Genomic DNA, 25,084 nt, shown 5'->3' with positions numbered 1-25,084 from the left:
CAAAACATAAATAGATTTCCCTAATATTTGTTATGCGTATTGACAAGGAGTCACAAATATCCCATAATATGAGAGTGTTGTTTAAAAATAATCTTATTTTATTATTACAACCAGTTGTGGATGACTAGTTTACACTCTTCCCAACTTTTTTTGTTGCGATGAGTGAGAGACTAGGCTGGTTAAGCACGAGGACACAGTGAGTATTTAGAAAAAAGTGGGTTTACCCCCCAAAATTGTAAAAAAAAATAAAAAATAAAAAAATACAAAATGAACTAATAATACAGGGCCTTTAAAAGAAGTCAAATGAATAGAAAAAAACTTAATCCAAAAACAGCAACTTGACATATCTCCAGATTAACTACTCAGCAAACAAAACTGAGCTAACTGCAAGAACCAAAGGGGACTTAAATACTGGCTGATCAGGCCAAGTTGATACATAAGGGGAACACAAATCCTAACAAATTATCTAACACCAAACAAACAAAGCAACACTTAGTTTAATAATTACTTCAAATCAAAAATACCCAGCAGAAGGCTAAACAAGTCACTTATGCACATCTATGGGTGGCAAGAGCTGCACTTGGTATGGCCCAATCAGCACTTCAATATATAACACAGCCCAACTGCAGAGGTGTGTGGCTGCAGGTGCGGCCATAAGGCCGTGTTTGTAGTGTTCCAAACATAGGGAAGTTGCAGAGTTTCCTCTGGTACTCACAACGTGGTTAAAAGCTGTTTCTTCTGCTGTAAATAGCTCATATGGGCTCTAAAATTTCCAGGTCTATAAAATGCATTAAATTTTAGACTTATAGATATACTTGTAACAATCTGCTTGCAACTATTAATAATCATACTGAATAACATGCACTTTTTGAGCTGGCAAAGCACATATAGATAACTTACTGACAAATTCTCTTTGTCTTTCTCATGCATTCCCAGCTTTTCTTGGTGTCTAATGGAGGGAAGTTCATGAAGAAAACCTTGATAGGTGAAGCCTACATCTGGCTTGACAAGGTGGACATGAGGAAGAGAGTGGTCAGCTGGCACAAGCTGTTCGTCAGTTCCACTCAGACCAACCCCTGAACACCACACCAAAAAGATCCAGATGCAGCAGATCAGCCAACACTAAATGCAAAGTGCATAGTTCAGAGATGTGACAAAAAAAATGAATAAGAGAATGAGAATAAGAGCAAAGAAAAAAGATTCCTTTAATTCGTTGCTTCGGTTTATAAATCATAAAATAAAGGTTTATTATGTGCTACTAACATTGCAATTATATCAGTCCAACACTGCCAGCACATTTCCACCTCTTCCCATTTCAAGTCTCTGCTGGTTTTGGATTTAACATGCAAACATAAAAAGCTGGCACTGATAGACACTCAGCAGCAATATGGCTTTGAGGGCAGTGACGTCTTTCTTACCACAGTTCTATTTCCATAATCCACATGAGACGCCGAGATGTGATTCTGCACTACTGAACAAACATATCTAACAAAGGGAAAGATGAAAAACAGAATCATGGAATTCATTTTATTTCCTTCATATGAGAGACGTGGTTGTGCTACGATCGTGATGTGTGTGGATTTAAGTGGTCTTGGAATATTAACTGATGAAGAAATGCATACATTTTTTGTACAATATTCTTTCAGTTTCATTGAAAAAGGAAAAAAAAACACAATAAAGAGCTTATGTAGGCCTGAGTCAGACAGTTGACCTTTGCTGTGGGATGAGGATTAAATGTACAGCACTTCTGATTGTAGATATCCCACATGCAAATATAAGAGCATATCAGAGAATCACATTGTACAGTGTGACGTTTATATAGTATACACAGATATCAGATGCAGAATATATCTAAATATAATATACAGTATAAGAGTTGTTCTCTTGTCACTAGATTATATATACAAATATATATAATATGGGACAGATACACAGACTTGTTAGATTGAGGCTGTGAGTGGCGCACTGACAATCCAGTAATCTATGGTGTAGGCAGTCACAATAACTATTATGTGAATGTGGACCTATGTGAGCTCAAGGATGTTAATAATCATGTTCAGTAGCTCCCTTGGTTCTCTGATCACACTAATGCACCACTATATCGAACAGGGCTGTGACAGAATAAAAATAAAATCCAACCTCTAGTGGCTGATTACTATTTTACTAGCATGATATTGTTAGGAAAGATTAGAATTAAAATTTAAATTAACAATGAACAGCATCTGCTGTGTTGAATGTTACAACTGTGGAAGGTGAGTTTCACACATCCGTCTCAAGTGTACAACATTTTGCTTTAAGATTGTTATAGTGGCTCAGATTTTGCTAATATTTCCTTCTGTGTAGTCCATCGTCAGACATGTAATTCATACAATATGTGTCAAAATCCTCTGTAGATCTGCAACTGTCATTACTTCAGTATGACAGCCCTGCTTTAGCTCTGTGTTCGTAAGTCCCTCTGGTCTGAGTTTTCCCTGAAAATTATTTCAAAAGGAAGAAAAAAAAATGCTTTACCATTCAAACGTCAAGGTTCTTTTGTGTGTCTGGCTGTACTGTAAAACACTTAACTATTTTGTGTCAGTGACTCCCATTACAACACATTGAACCAGCCTCTTTCACTGCCTGCAACCAAAACACTCAGGCCCACTGGCGTACAGTGATGTATAGGATCAAATGAAAGCATGGGGCCTAGTCTCAGTACTAAGGTGTGAGTAGGTGACCCATGTATTTATCTGTATTCGTCTTACAATGTTTTGTCACCTTTACCTGTACAGAATGAAAAATTGACCCTCAGAACTACTGTTAGTGTGTTTAGGCACATCACAAAGCCAATGCAACTATTTATAATATATCACTGGAGACTACAAACATAGAGCAAGATGTCACTTATCGCCTATAATAATTACAAAGTAAAACAAACAAGCAAACAAAAAAGAGAGTATAGTGAGGAAGAAAACAAGGTTAATTTTTCAATGCTGACAATTATTTTGTTGTGCCAACCGTGATTTATGTTTAAATTATTAACAGTTATATTTCTTTTTTACATTCCAGATCCATTGTTTCATTTGAAGTAATTCTATGCAACATATACGTTTGAATGCATTTGTGTTTTTGGAATTAAAATGTTTTAACTGTGAACATATGTTCTCAAAATAACTGTAAGAAAATAACTTTAATTTGTACATCGATGAAAGAAAATATGAAATACTCTGATTTTTTTACTGATTTTAATATATATTGACGTTAACGGCTGTTAACATCTACATGGATCTTGTGCACTTTATTATTGCGTTGTCTCATTTGTTCCATCATGACATGCGGGATTACGTGTTTTGTGTTTATGCACTGAAATGAACTGAGTCATGGTGTATGTGATGGCAGGAAATATTGTGGTGTGCATTTTGTATCTATGTGGAAAAAGAAAAAACATGCAGACACACTGGGGTTCCTAAACGTAATGCACAATGTGGGGGGGGATAAATATCACTCTAAACTGCATCATGCTCTCAGTGTACTTAAAAAAGTTTGTGTACACAGTACAGTAAATTAGACATATTATCTCAATGCTCAGCCTTGACTGTTCAACCCCTGTGTTTCATTAGACTTCACCCAAGCTAAATACTGTTTGTTTAGATCAGCTGTTGCCTGTAATCGTGAATCCATTCATTTGTTGTTGTTCTGAGGGGTGTGAATGTGACTCAAGTTGTTTGACATGTGTACATAAAGTGTTTATTTTCTACAAAGATTGAATGTTTATATTGTCCAAAGTCTGAGCATGTGAGTGTTGAAAAAAAAAAATCACAAAAGACATATAATTGTACAGCAGTTCATGTCTATAGCTGTAAAAGGGGAGTTGACTGTGTAATCAAAACCTGTGCTGTCAACCAATGACTATGTGTGCAACTACGTCCCGTAAACTGCTGAAACAACACAAAGGGGGAAAAAAAAATCTACTCAACTTCAATAGTTGTCTAAAACTTTATGTTTTGGATGTTGCATGTTTTGTTGATGGTTTGTCGGTATATTTTGCCTAAAGATTACGTTTAAAAAGAGAGAGAATATGTATAGATTTATCTGTATGCTGAGTGTAAAGAAATATGCTTGTAAAATTGTCTTGTTTTTCACTCAGTGTAAAAACAAAACATATACTGTTATGGTTTTGTGGTTGTACACAGGATGTGTTGAGATATGCAAATCGTGCTGTAAAAAAAATCAGCGTTTCCCCTGAGTCTAAAAGAATAAATATTAAGAAGAGTTATATTGCACATTTGGAGTTGAGCTTTGTTTTGTTAACAGCTTTCTTTATTATTACTTAAAAAATAACTTTTTAAAGTGATAATAGACCTTGCTCTGTTAATTATTTTAAGGAACAAACTCGTTTTCTGTGTTTGGAGCAGCTTAATCATTATTTGTTAATTAGACGTGCCTACGGACACGTGAATTCAACTTCTGACCGTCTGCTCCATGTGGACACTGCAAACTTGGTCTTGAAAGAAAAACCTACATTAAGTATGCACAAACTGACATCCTAGTGCCAAAAACAATTTAAAAAAGGCACCGTGATTCTTTAAAAATTGTTTAGTAGAAGTGAGTTTGGAGTGGAACACATAATCACTGTACCAATTTGCCGTGCTTGTGATTATGATGTAGACCTATTTTCAACATCCCATTGTGGTTTATTCTCATCAAACAGATACGAGTTTTGTGTCTATTTTTTCGTTTGTTAAATTTATTTATTTAAATTCTCTCTTTTCTTAGGAGTTGAAAATATTATCACCATCTACACAGCTTTAACATTAGCTAAATATTTGGTGATTGCATATTTTACATAACTTATTACTATGACAGCAGAAGCTGGAACTGGGATGATGAATGGCTTTGGTAGAGCCTCCTATCCTTTATTTGGCTGTAATTTCAAGGCATGGTCACTGTGAGGCAGAATTGACTCACGTTAACATCTGGGGATGAGCCACTTGGTATCATAGACTGCAGCTCTAAAATTGGAATACTTTATGAATCCCTTAGGAAATGATGTGGTTGCAGCTGCTCCAAGACAGTACAGTAACTGATTAAATTAAATAAAACAGTATAATAAAGTTACAAAAAAAGATAAATATATGATGGACATTTTACTCTAAACTGTATACTGTAAAACTTTATCATTTGTTATTTCTCATTTTCACTCTACATGTGCAAAAGGGTGTGACTATTGCACTGTGTATTATGCATTAGACGGAGGAGTTGTAGCCACATCAGGCAGCACTGATTTCCTGTGTGGTTCAGTTATGGATTTGGGTATTCTCCATCTCTCACTGAACGTGCTTCTGTGATTGGCCAGCACGTCATGGAGTGGGTGGGAGGTACTGTCCAGCATTGACCTTATGACCTTATGACTCATTGAGAGATGCTACTGACCAGCCAATTGGTGGCACGCAGTCTGACGATGTCACATTTTAGTACCTGCTCGGATTGCTTTGAAACTCAGGCAAGCAGGTACTAAAAAAGTACCTGGTACCAGGTACTATGACCTAATGGAAAACCCTGAAAACCATGCTGAGTCAATTGAGTAGGTACTAATGGAAAAGGGGCTATAGTGCTTGCCAGCTGGTCCAGATGTGCATAGACAGAACTGAGCTGGTAGATGATGGCATCCTCAGCTCTGAGGCAAGGCTGGTATGAGACCTGAAAGGTATCCTGACGTGGCCTGACAATAGGTTGGGGACGGGAAAGGATGAGTCTTTCCAGGGTTTTCATGACATGGAAGGTCAGTGCCACAGGCCTGTAACCTTGGGGGCCATTGGGACATGGTGTCTTTGGTACAGGAATGAGACATGACATCGTCCACACCACTGGGACCCTCCAAAGACTTAGATTTATCCTGAACAGTTTATGAAAGACTCCACAAACCTGGGGGCACAGGCCATGAGGACATAGGGCCACACCCTGTCTGGACCAGCAAACTTGCCTGAGCGGAGTCTTCTCATTTGTCTCTGAACCTGGTCATGAGTGAAAGTGACAAAGGGGGGAAGGGGTGTCAGGACTTCCACAGGAGTTTGAAGAGAATGTGGGTTGCAGGCTGACTACAGGTAAGTCACTAGGGGGAGAGCATTCACTGCAGTGTCAAATCTGCTGAAAAACACATTCAACTCATTGGCTCTGTCCTCACTGCTCCCAGCTCCTCTGCTGTTGAATGGACTGAATCCAGTGATTGTCTTCATGCACATCTTCACACCTCTCTCATGCTGTTCTGCTGGAGTTTCCACTCCAGCTTTCTACTGTAATTGTTCTTAGCCTCTCTGATCTTGCCCTTCAATAACACCTGAACCATTCTAAGAATGAGTCTCAGTCATGGTACAAAAGAAATATGTTCTTGGGTCATGACCATCAAGAATTTCAAAGTTGAAAGAAGACTATGAGTAAATAGGTCTTAGGAAACAAACTCCAATTTAGTTTTACTCTGCAAATAGAAATATAGAATTACTCATTTACAAAATGAAGTAAATACAATTCAGAAAGCTAGAAAAATAACCTTATATAATGTTTTTCTTATACAAGGTTATTTTTTTTATAATAATACTGAAACAGTACAGAGGAGTATATATTTTTGAGTTATTTTATTTCATTATTTTAATCATTATTTTAATTATTAGTTTAACTTATTATGAATTGTATTATTATAAATATGTCATTTAGCCGAATGAACCTGCTTTTGCTTTTTTTTTTTATAATTTTTTTAGTGAGGTCAAAATAATTGTTTTTAAATATTTTAAATGTGTCTATTCACCCATCCACTGGCTTTCCTCATGTTTGAACAGATATTAAAACTAAGATTGCATTTATTTCACTTTATCTTTCTTCGTTATTTCTCACTAAATTACATTACATACGTAAATATTTCCATTTTGAATAGTTCATTTATCAAGATCCAGTGTATCATTTAGCTGTTCACTTAATTAAATGACGGAATGTAATTGATGAAATGCATCATAATGTTCTCCCAGGTGGTCAGATACTACATCTATGTTCAAATTTAAATGTGCATGGGTATGAACACATATATTAAACACAGCCGTTATGATATCGGCACGCTACTGCATAGATGCAGAAAAAAGAAAAGAAAGACAGGAGAGAGAAAAACAAAGACTGTATTGAAGCTGGTTTGTTCTTTAATGTTTCCAGTAATTTTTGTAGATTACCTATAGGTGGCAGTATCCTCTGTCAAATAAACCCAATACAGCTGCTCTTTAACCAATTATGGTTCAACACATTATTCACTTATACTCATTATATAAATCTCCAGGTTGCTCTTGGATGTCAGTATTAACTTTGAGGTTAATATTCAAAATAAATATTCTGTACTCTGTGCAGATATTTTCAGTAAATTCCTCATATGGAGTAAGAAAAAGCCCATACAAAAATACATTTTAAGGCAAATTATTTATTGTATGTATTCCTGTTACGGAATATATGTTAATCAATCTAATCATCTAACTACATTATATGGAATACAGTACATTAGTACACGGATAGAGAAAAACTGACTTCTACGGCCTGTCTGACTGATGCCAGAAGATTTTATTCTGGTCTTTTTCCAATGATCATTTCTTAGACTATATGAGAAGGTATGTAGCAGTGACTCCTTTTCAGGGTGCACTGCAAGATCCTTGAAGTACTGAATGGGATTGTCTGCAGAAGAGGCCACCATCTCTCCATCTCCTTCTCCCTCTCTGTGCTCTTTTCTCCTGTCCAGTTCTCACTATTCGTTCCTATCCCATCATCAGGCACATCTGCTTCTTTTCCTCTCTTAGGAGAAATGAGGGTGGAAAAAGGTGTAGGGGGAGAATTTGGGAAAGGTGATGTCACAAGGTGTGAAGGATGAGAACAGTGGAAAAACTGAAGGGTCAGCGCAACAGTGTAGTACAGTAAGAGCAATGGATAGGTGGGGAGGGAGAAACAAAGAGAGAAAGGGGGAAATGGGAGGAGGGGAGGGTGAGAGGACAAGAGAGATGGTGTGTGGTTGCCAAGCAACAATTGATAACCAAATCCCCAAGCACCATGCTTGTGCCGCCCTGCCCTCCCTCCAGGCTTGAATTACACACACACACATGTACAAACAGACACATGCACAAGCACACACAGGCACTTTGATAGACTAGGTTTTATGGTTTTGCTTTAATTATTCAATTATTCACAGGGTGATGATACTAATAACTTAAAATATCAACAAAAACATTACTACTGCAGTTGTGCCAGACTTTGAATTTATATTGCAACTTTTAAAATTCGATGCGATGTGCAGCACATCTTTAGAAATGCAATTTTATAAAACATGATGGATAGTACTGAGATTTATTGGGCTCTAATACTGTACTTTGCTGGTAATTTCACTCGTGCACTATATGTGTGAAATCAATGCAGCTGCCAGCCTAGTATTCTCATTCATTCTCATGTGGGACAGTTAGTCTGCTTGCTGTCTAGCATAACTGGTAAAGATTGTGCAGTCAAAGGCAGTAAATTCTCCCCTATCTCCACATTGTAGGCAATGATGAGAGGTTTTGAAGTATTTTAAAGAGAAAGCCCTGAACCTGTATATATTTGACTGCATATGTTGTGTGGGTGGTATGCCAGTTAGTCCCTTCCATTGTTTTGTTTTTCTGACTGATGTTATAAAAAGAACAGAAAAATTACATATTTGCTACTTAAGCTGCCCACCTGAGAGCAAGCACACATGGTGCCTGTTTGAAGAAAAACAAAAGTTATCAAAATTTATTTCAAAAGACCACAAAAGTTATTCATTTCAGTTCAACTCAATTCAATTCACTTTATCTATATAGTGCTTTATTGTGTAAACCAGAGACCCTAATACAATAATTCAGAAAAACAGTCAAACTGAGCAAGCACTTGGCAACAGTGGTAAGGAAAAACTCCCTTTTAACAGGAAGAAACCTGTTAAAGGGGAGAAAGAGACAGGACAAAAACACACTGTGAAAGAGAGCCAGAGATTAACGATAACTAATGATTAAAAGCACCAATTAAAGTTATGCTTTTTAGTAATCATTTGTGACACCATAATTATACCTTTTCCTTTTATTGCCTACACAACTACTGTTTGTCATAATTGCATCCGGTTAATTAAGGGACAGACAAAAAGAGCGGGAACAGCGAGAACGAGAGCGTGAGTGAGTGAGTGAGAGAGAGAGATAGCGATAGCGAGAGAGAGTCTGGCATCGCATTCAGATCCAGTACCTGTTAGAGCGCTGGATGGCCGAGTGATCAGATTAGAGGTGTCAGTGTTCGTTAATCTGTGAGGGAGCGACAGGCGGCTACACGCGCTGCTTTCGCCCGTCGTTTCATTCAGCGGCGGTAGAGGGGAGTGGAGCAGATTCTATATTGACGTCCATCGGGGAATTTCCCCTCTTTTTTTTTTTACAATGGATTCCTGCGGGGTACGAGCCTGGGTGTTTCTGTTCCTGCTGTGGCAGGACGGTTGTTGGGCATCGCAGTTTCCGACACAGCTCATGTAAGTAGGCTACAGCTCTTGTAATCCTGTTTCGATCAATTGATGTTCTGGTTTGCAGAGACCTTGTTTCAGGGAGCTTTTTTGCTTTCTCTTTTTTATTCTCTCTCTCTCTCTCTCTCTCTCTCTAATGAAACACTCACGAGTGTATAGGCTTCATGGTGTGCGTGGGTGTGAGAGGGTGGGCAGGTCATTTCATTCATGCGGTGGTCATTTTGATAAAGACAGCTTTTTTCAGACCTCTGCCTGCTCGCGTTGTTACGCTGATTAATGTTGGTTACCCTAATCAGCAGTTTGTCACCGGTGGCTTGGCGAGCCGTGACAGCTCTTCTATGAAGTTGTAGCCTAGAGGAGAGTGGCTTTGCTCGGTCCTGCTGCTTTAGCCAATAATAAATGATAAAAGTTGGCGTTTTTCTGGGGACCCTCATTGGCCAAGAACCAGGTGAGTCTACCCTTTGAGGTTTGTTCCTCATATTGTAAACTGGAGTAAAACGCCCCTATTTTCTTTTAGAATATTTTTTGGATTATCAACATAATATGTAAAAAAAATATGCTTAAGTATCGTTTACAGGATATTTAAACTGTAATTGATAATTTATTATAAATTTATGTAAAATCTTGTAAAAGGTGCTTCTTTTCTCACAAGAGGGGAAGGCCTCTGAGAGACATTAATTTTCCTTCATATCTTAAAAATACAAACTTTTGCTTACTGCAAAATAATATTTTTGTTTGATATTAAACTAGATAGCCCCCAGGGTAACCTATTACATCAACTCAAAACTATTTTTTTCTTTTCGTTTAAAAAAAAAAGTTATATATTTGTTTCGTTATATTAAATATATTTGCGCTATTCAAACATGACCAGGCCACCATCTTCTAAGGAAAGATGAAACGTGAATGAGTCAATATATTTGTCAGAAAGGAAATTTCCGGTGGTGGGGGTGTAGAGAGGAGGGGGGATGGGGGATCTTAAACCGGTTTACCCAAGTAATAAAATAGCCAAATATGGAGAAAAAAGTATATCTCAATAATTCCAAGTCTTTTTTTCAAAAGATGTTTAAATTCAGTATTGCATTGCTGCCAGAGCATATAATACTGAACTAATAATAATCATACGCTTATCCACAACCACAAGACAAGATTCTGACTCATAGATGGAAAGGAAACATTTCTTCTTTATCAAAATGTAAACAGTATCAGAAAAGATGAAACAGTTGCTGCAATGTTCACTGGCCTAAACTGCTCTGGTCTGTTTAGATTATAGTAATGCTGCACTGTTTACTTTGGAAGACTGATCAGTGCACCCACAACAAGTGCTCAGAAAATCCAGAAGCCATTTTATTTGAAACAGACTTACTGAAATGTTCTACACTTTTTTTGTGTAGCTTTAAAAAAAAAGCATTTTTTTTCAAGATGCTTTCTGCATTTGATTTGCTTGTGGATAATCTCCTCGCTCTTATTTGTAAACTTCATTTACTGCTAACCCATACTCTTTCTGTCTTGTGTTCTTTAGACCTGCTGGCAAATTGGCCAGGTTTCAATTGTAGCGATCCTCAGTTTCATTCAGCTTCTTCTCTGTGACAAGCTTGTTCTTCATCTGCAGAGAAGAGCTCATCCTGTCAATAGAAAAGAAAATGAGACTCCAGCTCCACCTTCTTGAACAGCAGCAGTCCTCCTTTGGCTCAGGTGCACTGAGAGCTAGAGGGCCACTCTAACCACAATCAACAGCAGGTGAAGAACTGCTGTTGGAGATGGTGGAGCTGGAGACTGAGTGGAGATGGCATATGATTTATTTATTTGTTTGTTTGTTTCTCTCCCTCCCCACCACAAATAGATTCTCCATCTGTATTAAACTATATTAAATAATTCAGTTTCACCACCTTTGTATCTTAATGTCCCTTCCTCTTTTTTTGTATACTTGAAAAACATTTTGCTTAGAAGTGGAGGATGCTGTGGGGATTCATTTTTGAATGAAGAGCACAAACCAGATAGTCCTTGTTCTTCATACTTCTTTCTTGCCAAATGGACTAACAAACAGTAAGCATGAAAGTGATCAGTAAAAACATGACTGTCCTTGCATGCTTTTCTGCACGGCACAATACCAACAAAGATATTTGTGAGAAATAACTGATGAATGAAAATAGTTCCAGAAAGAAGAGAAACTAAAGAAGTTTCTTTTTTTCCTTTTAAAAAAAATTTTGTTATATTGTGCAAGCTAATGAGATATAATAGAATTATTAAACATAGGCATCATGAGCAAAAGAGATATTAAAATGAACTGTATTTTACACTCTGTTTTATTAAGTGCATCCTCCTGGATTACACTGATCAAATGGATGGAGAGAAAACATTTTCATTATGGATAAGCTGTTCTGGCAAACTGTAAACACCTGCTCTTCTGTCTCTTGACAATCCTAAATAGCTCTGTTGTTAAAGTAGCAACTCTGGAGACAAAACATCTTACATTACCTTAGTTCTCTTCAGCAACTATTTAAAGTTAACAGAAAATAAAACTGGGGCAAAAGCTTACTTTAAAGACATCGCATGGGAGTTTTTGAATCTATTACTGTGAACCCATGTCGGCTGTGGTAGGAATATATCACAGTTCTACTGTTTGTCCCACGGTTGTAGAAAAAAAACAACAACCCCCCCTCCCAAAAAAAACAGATTAAGGGTCATGAGGTGGTCAAGTAATTTTGATGTTCAAACCCTTAACTTCACATTAAAGCAACGTTTATTATCTAGGTCATGTTGAACAGGAACTGAATTGGCCACCTGGGTGTCAGAGGCTTCAGAGTGAGGGCAGGCACTGCAGGTTGTTTTGGTGCAGCTGGTGTTTCCATGCCTCATTCTGCTTTTCTGTCTGGACTGGACCTGCTTCAGTCTTTGCCTCTATAATGATGCGTAATTAGACTGTGGTTTAATACAGCCGCCTACCGAGATACACATCATGGGCCAGCTCATTACTCTCTCTAGTTCCAAAGTGATTGTACCACAACATCTGTCTCTCTCTTTCCTGCCTTGTTTCTCTTCCTCTCTTTCTGTTTTTTGCTCTCATTTGCTCTTCTTGTGTCTGTAAAACAATGTAGGGCAGTGCCTGACCCAGTTGCCATTGGTATATGCATTTGTGTCTGCGTATGTGTGTTTAATTATCCAGCATTGTACCACAGGCTACAGTAATCAAAGCCCAGAAACCAGAGTAGAAAAATGTTGCTACCTCAGCTTAACAACATCGACTTTATTAATGTTTATTACAGGCACCTCTGGATCACCTTTTTGATTTAGCCATTGATAACAGCCCACCTTCACCTTATGATGAGTGCTAGAGTGCTAGCGCTGTGAAAGATGATAAAATGACACAGATCAGAGTACTTTGCCTTTTTAGTCTAGAAATAGAATAGATCAAATTAAACAAGATGGATGGTGAATATGAGAAAGAAATATATATATATATATTTATTAGTAAGGTGCAAGGACACCATGTTCAACCACTACAGCTTCACTGTGACTCTGCACTGATTCTACAAGTGTCTGAAAGTCTACTGGATGTATGCAACACCATTATTTCAAAAGACATACCCTCATTTAATGATGGTGATGGAGAATGCTGTTGAAAACATCAATTCAAAACTTCCCATTTGGGAGACTGGATTGAAGCAGCAAAGGTAATAAAATATGATTTACACCAATTTCATAGCATTCAGTGACACCTTGTGCCCCAAGGCTGGTGCATTGTCATCTAAGACAAGATTACTTCAGTCAGGATAGATGTACTTTATCATAGGGAAAGGGTGATCAATCTGAACAACTTTGTATTGATTTGCAGTAAATCCTAATTAAAAAGAATATTTGATTTCAAATATGCATATAAACTGACAGATATGGCTTTGGGGTGTAGCATTGTTCTATACTATTTTCCTCTGCTGCAGGAGTCTAGTGAGGTCTGTACTAGTAAGACCAATTCCCTTGCATGTTGCAGTGCTTGGTTTCTGTGTATACATAAAACAAATGAGCTTTTCATATAGATTTCCAAACAAAGTGAGTAACAAAAAATTTCCACGCACCCATACTGTACTTGAAGAAGAGCACATGCACACATACCCTGGTTATCTCACAACCAGAAATTTACGCTGATAAGATTCCACAGAAGCTAAACTCAGGAAGTCAGGTGAAAGTGCCTCTGCCTTTCTGAATGCCAAATTCCAGGAAGCACACATACACTCTAAATCACAATTGACTTGTCTGTGCTTCAGGCTTCAAGAGCTAAGGTCCACATAAACACACACAGTGTGTAAACAGTACAGTTTTGTTACACCCAGTGAACAACAGGATATTAAAAAGGGTCACAAAATACTTAAAGTCATGCAAACCCTGGCCTATACTGCTAAAATTACAAGGCAGAGAAAATTATCATTCTCTTGGTAAGGTTGTCAAGTTGACAATGATTATTATGAAACAATTAACAACTTATGACAGCAATAGATCAACACAAAATATGGGTAACAGGCCCATCAGCATAACACTTATAATCTGTATTATCCAATAGGCCATAGGTTCAGTGGAAATAAGCAGCCTACATGTGACAGGTAATAATATTTGCAGAGTTCAACTTTCCTCAAATCACTATGGAGTTTAAGAAGCTGTACTTTTTTCAAGTTGGAGATTGAGAAGCAAAGATTAAAATCTCCTGACTTACACTAGTAAAGCTTTCCCTAAACTACTGTATTTCACATTCACTATTTCCTGTGTTATTCCCTATCTTGCAAAGTGTCTCATCTTTCTCCACAAGTGTGCTTGCTTTGAATGTTCCTCATTCACTGTGGATTTTGTATCCCTGATGCATTTTTTCCTTGCTTTTTGATCTTCTGAACCTTTCTGTCTTGCCAACCCCCTCAGCTGTACTAAATGTCACGGTCGATGTTTTTCACGTAGTAAATTGAATGACTTTCAACACACCGCTGCAATGACAGTTTTTGAAAGTATTTTCTGAGTATGAATATCTGATTTTCAATGTTTGTTCCTGCGTGTGTGTGTGTGTGTGTGTGTGTGTGTGTCTGTGTCTGTGTGTGTGTGCATGTTACTTCAAGGCAGCCGAATTGTGAAATGGATGTTAATGAGAACCTCTCTATGCTATATAAACTTGTCATCATTCTCATACAGTATACATGGCAAAAAAAGTTTCTACATCATTGATCTGCAGGGTCCATGACCCCTATATGGGAAGTCTGTTTCAGCTCTCTGATTAAAAAGTCCTAAACTCTGATTCTATAAGTCTCTTACCCAGTAAGTAATGCAGAGTTCAGCTGGAGCCGATATATGTGAGGGGACTCACCCCTCTGACTGCCTTGTAATCATCCAAATGTCCTCCACTGTCGTCATCTGATAAGAAAAATGCCCGAGTAGCCTTGCAGGATCGGCCTTATCACCACCACTCATTACTAAACGGCAGCTCCCCTCTCAGGCTACGTCCACACGTACACGGGTATTTTTGAAAACGGAGATTTTCCGTTTTCGTTTTAAAAAATAATCCCGTCCACACGTAAAGGCAGAAATGAAGAAAAACGCTGCTAGGAACATGCCAAAGCAACAGGTGGCGATATAATCCTAACCTGTAGAAATGTTGACCAATCAGAAGTCTAGAAGCCTCGGTGGGAAAAAGTAAACAAAGCTGGGGCATTGAAGCAGAACCGAGTCATATGTGTGGAGGGACAGTAACTGTGTATATGTAAGCATTTAAACATTGCAGAGAGTACAATTAACAGTAACAGTATTGTAGAAATTCATTTCACCGAAACAATAACGTGGCGCACAGTGTGACGTCAAAAAAGGCGCACACCTTTGACGCTGCGTTTTCTCCGTTTTTCTCGTCCACACGTAAATGCAAAAACGGAGTTTTCAAAAATATCCACCTTGGCCGGAGTTTTTAAAAATCTGCGTTTTCAGTAACCAAAAACGCCGTTTACGTGTGGGCGAAAGGTGCAAACGCATAGAAAAATCTGCGTTTTCAAAAATACCCGGCTACGTGTGGACGTAGCCTCAGTTGGGCACTTGTTAATAACTGGGTTGATTTTAAAAGCCAAGACAATAGGCCCCAAGGGAGTGTTGTATTCAAATGACTAGAGTAACCTGTAAGAGTTATTTGGACTAGTAAAGAACGATACTCAGATTTTTACCAATACTGTTTCACAAAAGGTTAAAAAGTGAATGTCTACAATTTAGACAAATTGCAGGAAATGTTATTAAAGCAATTTAGCAGGAGCAAAGCAAAATCAAATAGTAATAATCACAAAACAACAATCAAATCACCTGAACTATAATTATCTTATTAACTGACTCTGAGCTAATGCTGATTTTATTCTTATCTTCCGTGAGGAGAGGTTGGAGAAAGGGTGAGCACAACCAGGCCTAAAGATGCACTTATCCCCGTGTTCTGAGTTGATGATAATCACCCAACAGGAAATGAGTATCCCTTGGGAATTTAGTGGAAGTATGTTGTACACATGCGCACACACACACACACACACACACACACACACACACACACTGAGCAGAGAGGAAAGCCAAAAATATACAACCATTTTGCTGGTCCACAGGTCGGGCTGGGTCAGTCCCTCTAGCGTCTCTGCTGTAATTTTCAACTGTGAACATCTCAGGTCCAATCTTCTGAGCTGCTCATCTCACAGAAGACAAAGGGGAAGAACCCTATATCTCTTCTTCACTTAACTTTTCACGTTCACCCTTTCTCCCCTCTCTTACTGGATGTCACATCTTCTGAGACGACCTCTAACTGGGGACATCCAGTCACATTATTGGAGATTATGTATCGGAATTTCAGGAGCAGGACCACGCCTCCAAGCACACTCCTTCCGGTTGTCATCTATATAGGTTCCCCCAGTTCTGCAAGCTGTTCATTCTCGTTTACGTGCCCCACCCTCCCTCCCTCGTTGTTCTCAATTCTTTAACTTCTTCACTCCTATTTACTACGTGGGGATCTGCCAGGCCCGGGCGCTGCCGCCAGTCCCCTTCGAGGCCTTCCCCACACCGCAGCTCAATTCATGTCCAAGCTTTCACCTTTACCTACTAAAACGCTGTCAAACTTAAAATGAGGACGTGGGCCCAGCATTAACATCTAATCACCTGATGTCCACCCACATCTTATCTATCTCTATTTATCTATCTGACTTACGTGATTTAACGCAAAGTTTAAAGTTTAAATTTTAAAATCACTTCATTACATTTCATGTCATTGTTAACACAGAAACCCCATCACATTTAAACATTCAGTCACATATGGATATAATTCACTTCATGTTTCATTCAGTTTATGTAATTCTACTTCAGTTAGATTTGTTTTTAGCAGATTCTCAAATGAACATTTGTTGTAACATAATCCCTTTTTAATTCAAATACAGAGGAATACTTTCTTTTACTTTCTTTTAAAAACTGTGTTTGTCAATCATTTTTTAATACAACTTCTTTTTATTAAATCATACTTTTTATCAAAAAAAGTCAGACATTCATAGACTGGTGGCTCCTGTGTGTCACTTTCACCCCTACCCTGCACGACACACACATACACACACACCCACACATACCAAGGTCAGACTCTGTAGAGGTTCTCAGTGAGGTCTGTTATTAGAATCAATGCACAGGTTACATTTTCTTATTTAATATCTGGGTTACACTTACACCTACTCATTTTCAATATACCTGATGATATTCTGAACAGTATTAAGGATAATTTACTATCAGCAAATTCATTCATTCATTACAACTTCACATCACCTGACAACATGTGATTATCCTAACAAGCCACTGTCTCATATCATGCATAATGTCTTAGGTTCTACTCTTCCCAGTGATCATCCATGGCCACTTTGTTCAAGTGGTACATAGTGAGTAATGGAGGAGGATGAGACTAAGGTATAAACCAGTGTGTGGCACAGTGACTGATGTACCACGACGACACAGAAAATAAATAAATAAAAATAAAAGGCAAGCATCAGGTGAGCAATTTTCACTCAAGCGAATGGGTACCATCATTGAGTCTGTTGTTTGGTTGCTATTATTCGTACATCAATGGCACCAGCAGGCTGGAAATGATTAAAGCTCTTTGAGGTATAGAAAAGCATGTTGGTCTTAGCTACCGCCCACCTCCTGCCTGTCCACTCACATCACTGTCACTAGTCACAACAATAGCTGGCACTTATCTGATTGGTTGACTTCATGTTTGAACTCTCTGAAAGCAATTGTATTAGTTGACATGCAGTGACACAAGCTTTATTAGATGACATTGTGTTTGTTTCTGGTGATCTGGGTTTGATTGGTTGACATTTTGCCCGACCCACAAGAGTGATTCTCTTTGACCTTGTTTGTTTTTGCATCAAGTGACTTGGTTGGTCTTTTCAGATGATTGATATACGGTAGATTGAAAGACAGTTTAACTGAAATGCATGCAACGTCTCTTCTAAACTGGTTATATCTGAGCTACAGGATTGGTTGTGTGCATTTCTTTGCCCCATAGGATTAAAGAATGGGTTGATCAGATGCAGAAAGAGCTTGTTACCCTGGCAGACACAGCCGCAGCTGGGAAGAGCCTCACTCAGGTATAAACACCGGAATATACACAGACATGCATAAAATCTGAGCATAATCCTATTCCTTTCTTAAAATTTAAGTCAACCCCTTGTATATTTTCCCCTAAATGTTTAAACTCTTAATTTCCTGTGAAAATTATATTTAGTTTTAACAATAATTTAAACAAATGAATGTGTGTACAAAAAGTCTTTTTTGTATTAAAACAGCAATTACATTTGTCTTTCTCCATGTAGATTTTTCTGAGTAACCAGCACCTCTACACTGTGGAGCAAAACGATGCGGAGGAGCTAGTGGCCAGAGCAGCCAGGAACATAGAGCAGCTGCTACACAAGAGGTCTGCTGCCTTGGAGGTAAAATTCACTCCTCTCAAAGGAACCAACTGTCAGTTTGCAATTTGTTTGTAGCTTTTGATGCTGCACAGGACAAACTCTTCAAGTGCCATGACAGCGACCAGTTTTCCATCTGTTCTTCTCTAAGACTCCACCATGGATATTAAATAATCAGAGTGTGATTGTAAAAACCTAAAGATAAACTGGAGCACATTAGGTTTTGGTGACACAGGGATGTTTGTGGTATTTAGTCATTGTAAAAGTAATACAATACAAATAACAGCAGATGAACCGATTTGTCATTCAAGTGAAAATCACATCAGGAATTCACTTTGGGTACATTTAATTCATTGCAGACCAGGGATGAAAACTGCCAACACGGATAAAAGCAATTTGAAAAAGATGATAAAAAATTAAGTTGTTCTTATGTTTTTTTTTTTTTTGTTTGTTTGTTTTTTTTGTTTTTGGCCTGTCCCGTTTGGCTCTTTTGCCATCAGAATTGTTGTCTAAAGGCAAAGAAAGATGCCCAACGGATTTACTTTACCAAACTGACCATCCCAGCCTTGCCGTAATGGTCCATTTGATTCACCTTTTATTGTTTATTTTATTTTCACTTACTGAATACGGGACAGACTTGACTGGGGGAAAGAAGGGGAGAAAGAAAGAGGGAAAGAGAAACAGCTGAGAAGAGGGACGGGGGAGAAGGGCAAAAGACAAAAAGTTGTTTTTATGTTTGATTTGTCTTGAACAAGCACGACACCCTGTGCTATGTGTAGATTTTGTGACAGTCCCAAAACTAAAAGCAATGAGATACAAAAGCCTTCTGTTTTCTGAGCTGCATCTGTCACAGACAAACTTGCAAAGTCATGATCATGTGTTATTAAAGGCAACAAAAAAGTTAAAGAAAATTCAGTCTCTATATAGCATACAAATTTAATAAAGGTAGCTGAATTATGTTTATTGATGCATATACTGTATGCATCTGACTGGAGATTTAAATCTTCACATACATTGATCTACATCCACATACAGTAAAACGAAGTTTAGTTGAATATCCAACAATCACACCTACCAGCACAGCAGTTGTAAATGGGGAGAAACTATATTTTTATGCCAAACTGAATGATTGCTTTTCCTTAAGTAGGACACAACATATAACTGTAACAGCATTATTGTGTAAAGCATGAATAGTTAAGTTGAGTAATTCACAAGTTATTGCCCAAAACGTAACACATAATTCTGCATTAACACCACCATCTGCGCATTATCTATTTGTTTGCATATTTTTCTGGCTTAGTTTTCCAAATGTGGTTGTTTTTTATTTGGTTGAAGTCCAAAGCCTTTAAATAGAGTATCATTCAAAACATTTTTAGAGTGGTTTAGTAACAGGATCTTCTAGTTGTTTTAAAGTACACAACTACCCAACAGTTGTTCAGAACAACCTTTAGGAGGTCTGTATTAGGGGTGCAACGATACACAAAATTCACGGTTCGGTTCGGTTCGATACTTTGGTGTCACGGTTCGATATTTTTTCGATACAAAAAAATGTTCATGCATTTTTAATTTGTCATTTATTAAAATTATAAATATATATTTTAACTCAAAAGTACAGTTTTTAAATTTAACCCTAACCCTTGTGCGTGTTTTTTATTTTGACAGCGAATGCGCACCTGCGGACCACTTATGTGCAGCCCTGGTTATTTAGCTCATCATATCGCAGCCACAGAAATTATTTTGTCCATGAAACCATAAAGCTGCACTTTCTTTTTGCCTTATAGTCTGATTTGTCATAACTTCTCCGTTTTGTGGTAAGCTTTTCTTTGGCTGTCACTTCTTCACCCTGACCTGTCTTATTTGGCTCAGCAGAACTGAAATGCTTTTACACATGCACTCACATAAGCTCAGCGATTCTCTGCGCGATCAACCTCTCACATGTTTAAGCTTGCTGCGGGAGATTTCACTTGTCATGTTTGCATAGTAAGCTAACGATTAATAAGACGATGTCAGAGGAATTGGTGCACAAATTATCATCACTCACAGATCAGTGCTGTCGCTCTCTATACACAGTTTGCACGATTGCAAAGTGAAAGCAAAAAAACAAGCGCAAATTCAAACGCGACTTCAATATGTCACATATTGACAGTGGCTCACCGATGCCAATGACATAATTACCCAGCTACATTTCTGAAAGAATGCAAAAGCATTCACATATATTTTTCCTACAATAGCCCGATGGGCAGGGAAGAGATCGCTGATGAAAAAATCGCTAGCTCCGGGACGTCGGGCTAGCGATATTGCAAGCCCTGTATCTGATTGAGGAATCACTCATCTTTGGAAAAGAGAGTTTATTACAGAGAAATGTCTCTTTCCAAAATAAAAGCTATACTATCCGCTTCTTCTGGGCTATATTCTCAGCAGCATAAGGAGAATCATGTGCTAACAGCTGTCTAAATGACTCGGCTAAAGTTAGTAGCATGCTTGCTTTTTTTTGTCTGCTTCCACTTGTCTTTGCACTAGGATGATGTCGGCGTAAATGTGCAGTCATATTCGTTGTGTTCCCACTAGTGCTTTCAGGTTAATCTCGTTGAAATGACCTTAACGCCACAACACGGCAAATCTCCGTTAACGAGCTACCGCCGATCGCTCCGTGCATGGGGCTAGACGGCCAACACGTTAACGAGCTAACTGCGCTAACACACTAGTTCACACCAATGTAATTGAGCATTGCATGGCACATCCAACATACTGTTTTACTTTAGTCCATGACTCGCTTACCTTCAGGGTCATGCGTCACATGAAAACCAAAATAATTCCAAACGCCAGATCTGAATGAAGTTCAATTTGCCTGTTGCAAGGAGAGCTTAACTTCTGTCTCGCTAGCTTGCCCTGCGCTCTTCCTTCTGACTATGCTGTCTGTGTTGAGCGCTCAGTGGATCTGCGCTCGGCAGTGCAGCCTAGGCGGAGTAGTCGAACACAGATTCACTGAGCGCTCAACACAGACAGCATCGTCAGAAGGAAAATTGATAAAATAAATTACAAATGTTGTATTGTTCGATACATATGCGTACCGAACCGAAAGCACTGTATCGAACGGTTCAATATCGATACGAATATCGTTGCACCCCTAGTCTGTATGTTATCACAGTCTAAACCTGAGGAGTGCGTATTACTTTTGATGGACATTTTATAGCCAACTAATGTTTCTGTTATAAAGGTATGTGTGTGTGACGATTTATAAATCTAATTTGGCTCCATAGTAGAGGATAGATGCTGTATGCTAAAGGAACAGTGGGTGAAGCATATACTTAAAAGAGTAGAAAGCACGGACTGAGATCTTTCTTCTTTTGGACTGAATGTGATAATGAGAGCCTCGACCCTCGGGATGTTCTCCCCCCCAATTTCTTTCTTTCTTTTTTAGGGCAGAGATTCTCATCTCCACTAGGAGTCTGAATAGCAAATTGCCTTTTTAAGGCCTTGCAGTTGTTGTCTAATTAGTAATGGAAAGGGAGTGTTTATGAATGTCCATAAACATGTGTCCTGCCAAGTGTCTGTCTTTTGTTTGTTAAGTAAAGCCACTCATGTTCTTATCAATTTTCCGAGTGCTGGTGCCACAATTTGCATCAGCAGCAAAGTGAATATTGGCTCTACTGCATGGAAAAGCAGTAGAAGAGAGAAATGGCTGCAATACTGGGCAATGTTACGGTGTATTTTCTATGTGAAAAGTTCATAAGGGTAGGTGGTGGGTGGGACGTCAACTTTATGTTGACAGTTGATCCAACCTCCACACATCGATCACGTCTCACTCTTTATTATGCCTCATCTTCTTTTATGAGTAACCTCAAGGCACACTGATATTGGATTCTCTGTCATGAGATGTATAGATGAGAAGATAAATGATAAATGCATGCTGGGAAAGAGGCAGGTCCACATGAAAATAATGGCTATGTGGATTGATGGACAGATAGACAGTGAGCAAAGGATCATAGTGAGAGCAGCTGAGGAAATAAAGAAGGCTTTTAGCGAATAGTGCGATTGGTTTCCCTTTTGGGTATAGTCTTTCTAATACTTGCAGACCGCATACAGTAGGAGTGAGAATAAACACCAGCAAACTCAAACCAGAAGATAGTATACAGGAAGCAAACTGTCCCACTAGATTTCAGTTGTGCTTTGAGATTTTTGCTGACCAATCTTCTAAGTCAAAGGAGGGCTTTTTGCTCTAAACTTTATTAGGCAAAATGCAGGAAGCGAATCTTCATTGCAACTGGGACTTCCTTTTTTGCTCAGTGCTTTTGATATGAGGTTGGAAGTGACTCGGAATGTCAATATAATTGGAGATTGCCCAAGGCACTCAAGCCATTTTCACTTACTTGACAAGTGCTTTCAAACTTGCATCCTCCCGTTGGCTTTCGTCTTTCTCTTTCTTGTGTCTTGTCTGTCTCTCTTTATCTGATATCTAACTCCGTGTGATGGATGACCTTCCAAAGGCTGCAGCTTACCTAGCCACAGGTGTGTGAAATAAGTGTCCATTTATGTGTGCCTATTCATGCTTTCATAAATAAGTGTGAGGCAGAATGTAGCATGCATTATTAATATGTACTTGGCTGCACACTGCTAGGAGAGATCACTTTATCAAAGGTTTTACAATGGATACTGTGGCTCGAAGCCCAGTGGGGAACACTCACACATTTAAACATGGAAACATTCACCGTTTGGACTGTCCACCTGCCCACTCACTGATCCACCCACTATACATCATTTGCTACATAAAAAACTCAATAGGGGATATTGGCAGACAGTTGTTTGATAGAGCTTAGGCACTGAAATGTAGCCACCTACACACGCATGAGCCAAAGGGCCAAAGTACCAAAAACTCCTCTATAAATTTATAATAAATTCTAATGAATGCATATTTGTATCTTTAAATTCAGACCACTTACTGTTGATTTCCATCTTATTTTTATTCTTGTTACTTTTATTATTATTATTATAATACAGAGAGCATAGTCCATATGCTTAAACAGATTTCCATTATAATGGATTTATCTCAACCAAGAAAATTCTTGCCTCTTACGCTGAATAAATGGCTATCACACCTTCATAAAAAACAGTATGAAGCTGTGAAAGGGTCATTAGAGTAAATAATTCTGCTTAGGGTGATATCATAATGAAAATCTTGATGTCAAATACGCTTGACCACTCGGCAAAACTGTGTGAGACTCTCCTGGCTTGAGTCAACACATCTTGGAGAGATGAGTTGATTCACAACACATCTCTCCTTCCTACATATTCAGCTTGTTATCTGTTTCCCTGAATGCCTAAGTACACTGTAATTAAAGGCTCAATTATTGATACAGCTAAACTTGTGCTACAAAAGATAAACTAAATAAACACTGAAGAAAGACACTGATGCATGCTCACACATCAAACTCCCTCTTTAGTATACCTACTGCCCACACAAGTGCCCTGTGATTGTGTGGGATCCCACAGTTTTTTTTGGACGTCCATTTGAGGTTTGCTTCATTGATAACATCACTTGAACTGAATGTAACATAAAGCAGATGTTGAGTTTTGGTGTTGCAGGCTGAGTTATCACTCTAAATAATATACTAGCATATTTTTAGACACTTGCTCTTTGAATGGGTTGTTCCCTACATCCAGAAACCACATATCAGCCGCAGTTATTTGTTTTTACTTGAACAGTCTGCATGGGGTAAATGTGTATGTCTACAGTACTGTATGTGTGTGTCTGCACAATTCCTCTTTTCTCCTGAGGTGAAGGGCTCTATCCAGTGACTAATGAGCCACTCCACAGCATTACTTAGAGTAATCCCTCAGCCTGCAGCACACAAAAAAGGAAAGAAAGTCTACAGGACACAGGTGGTGGTGTGTGAGACTCTGCGCTGTAAAATGGGGTGTGTTGGTACATGGATATTTGCAGATTAATGTGTCTTTGCTAAATAATCTTAATTTTACAATGTTGGCAACATGATCATGGAACTCTCTTACAGAATAGCATTTAGCAGTAAGTTGATAAAATACTTAATTTTTTAAATATTTATTTTATTATTTCGATTTAATGCAGTCTACAGACGGATACAAGAAAATCAAAAAGCCACAGTTTGTGGCACATACACTACTTGCTGGCCTTTTAAGGCTAAATGAAATAGAAATAACAAGAAGGAACAGAAGGAGCACTGTCAAGCCCTACAATGTGAGCTCTAGTAGGCTACTCATGTGCATGTTTCTGACCAAACTGTCAAAATCAGACTCATTGAAGGTGGTATGAGGAGCCAGCATCCTTTAATGGGACCTGTGCTCATGCAGCTCGATTGGCATGCTAGATAATATTAAAGCTTGTAGGTCCACCACTGGTCGCAGTTGCTTTTGCAGATGATAGTGCAGGCATTGCAACGTTTGCCACCACATCTCCAGACTCTTTCATGCCTGTGACATGTGCTCAGTGTGAACCTCCACTCATGAAGAGAAAGATAAGAAACAAACCAGAGGAAGAATCAGTCATGTCTGTGACCACCACCTGCAAAACCATTCCACTTTTGGGGCTGTCTTGTTGTTGTCTTTGCAGTGCAACTGTTGTCACTCTGCATCAGATTAATTCACAATGGTTTTATGCTTTCCAACTGGA

At 38.5% G+C, this 25,084-nt stretch overlaps 2 protein-coding genes across 2 annotated transcripts in view; both read left to right on the top strand.

Moving 5' to 3' along the window:
* Positions 1 to 4,255, top strand: part of pclob (piccolo presynaptic cytomatrix protein b) — a 61,568-nt gene extending 57,313 nt beyond the window's left edge. The window contains exon 38 of the mRNA XM_085282009.1: positions 937 to 4,255. Coding sequence (XP_085138135.1) covers positions 937 to 1,080 — 144 coding nt within the window. The 3' untranslated portion in view covers positions 1,081 to 4,255. The remainder of the gene's footprint in view (positions 1 to 936) is intronic.
* A 4,981-nt stretch (positions 4,256 to 9,236) lies between these two features.
* Positions 9,237 to 25,084, top strand: part of LOC146569595 (voltage-dependent calcium channel subunit alpha-2/delta-1) — a 78,789-nt gene continuing 62,941 nt past the window's right edge. The window contains exons 1-3 of the mRNA XM_085282008.1: positions 9,237 to 9,517; positions 18,039 to 18,120; positions 18,346 to 18,462. Coding sequence (XP_085138134.1) covers positions 9,429 to 9,517; positions 18,039 to 18,120; positions 18,346 to 18,462 — 288 coding nt within the window. The 5' untranslated portion in view covers positions 9,237 to 9,428. The remainder of the gene's footprint in view (positions 9,518 to 18,038; positions 18,121 to 18,345; positions 18,463 to 25,084) is intronic.

Source organism: Mchenga conophoros, linkage group LG7 (genome assembly GCF_057382185.1).
Source record: "Mchenga conophoros isolate Kocher_MC1m ecotype Shallow Benthic linkage group LG7, M_conophoros_male_GT1.1, whole genome shotgun sequence".
Lineage (NCBI taxonomy): Eukaryota > Metazoa > Chordata > Actinopteri > Cichliformes > Cichlidae > Mchenga > Mchenga conophoros.
This window is presented reverse-complemented; position numbering and strand designations above follow the sequence as displayed.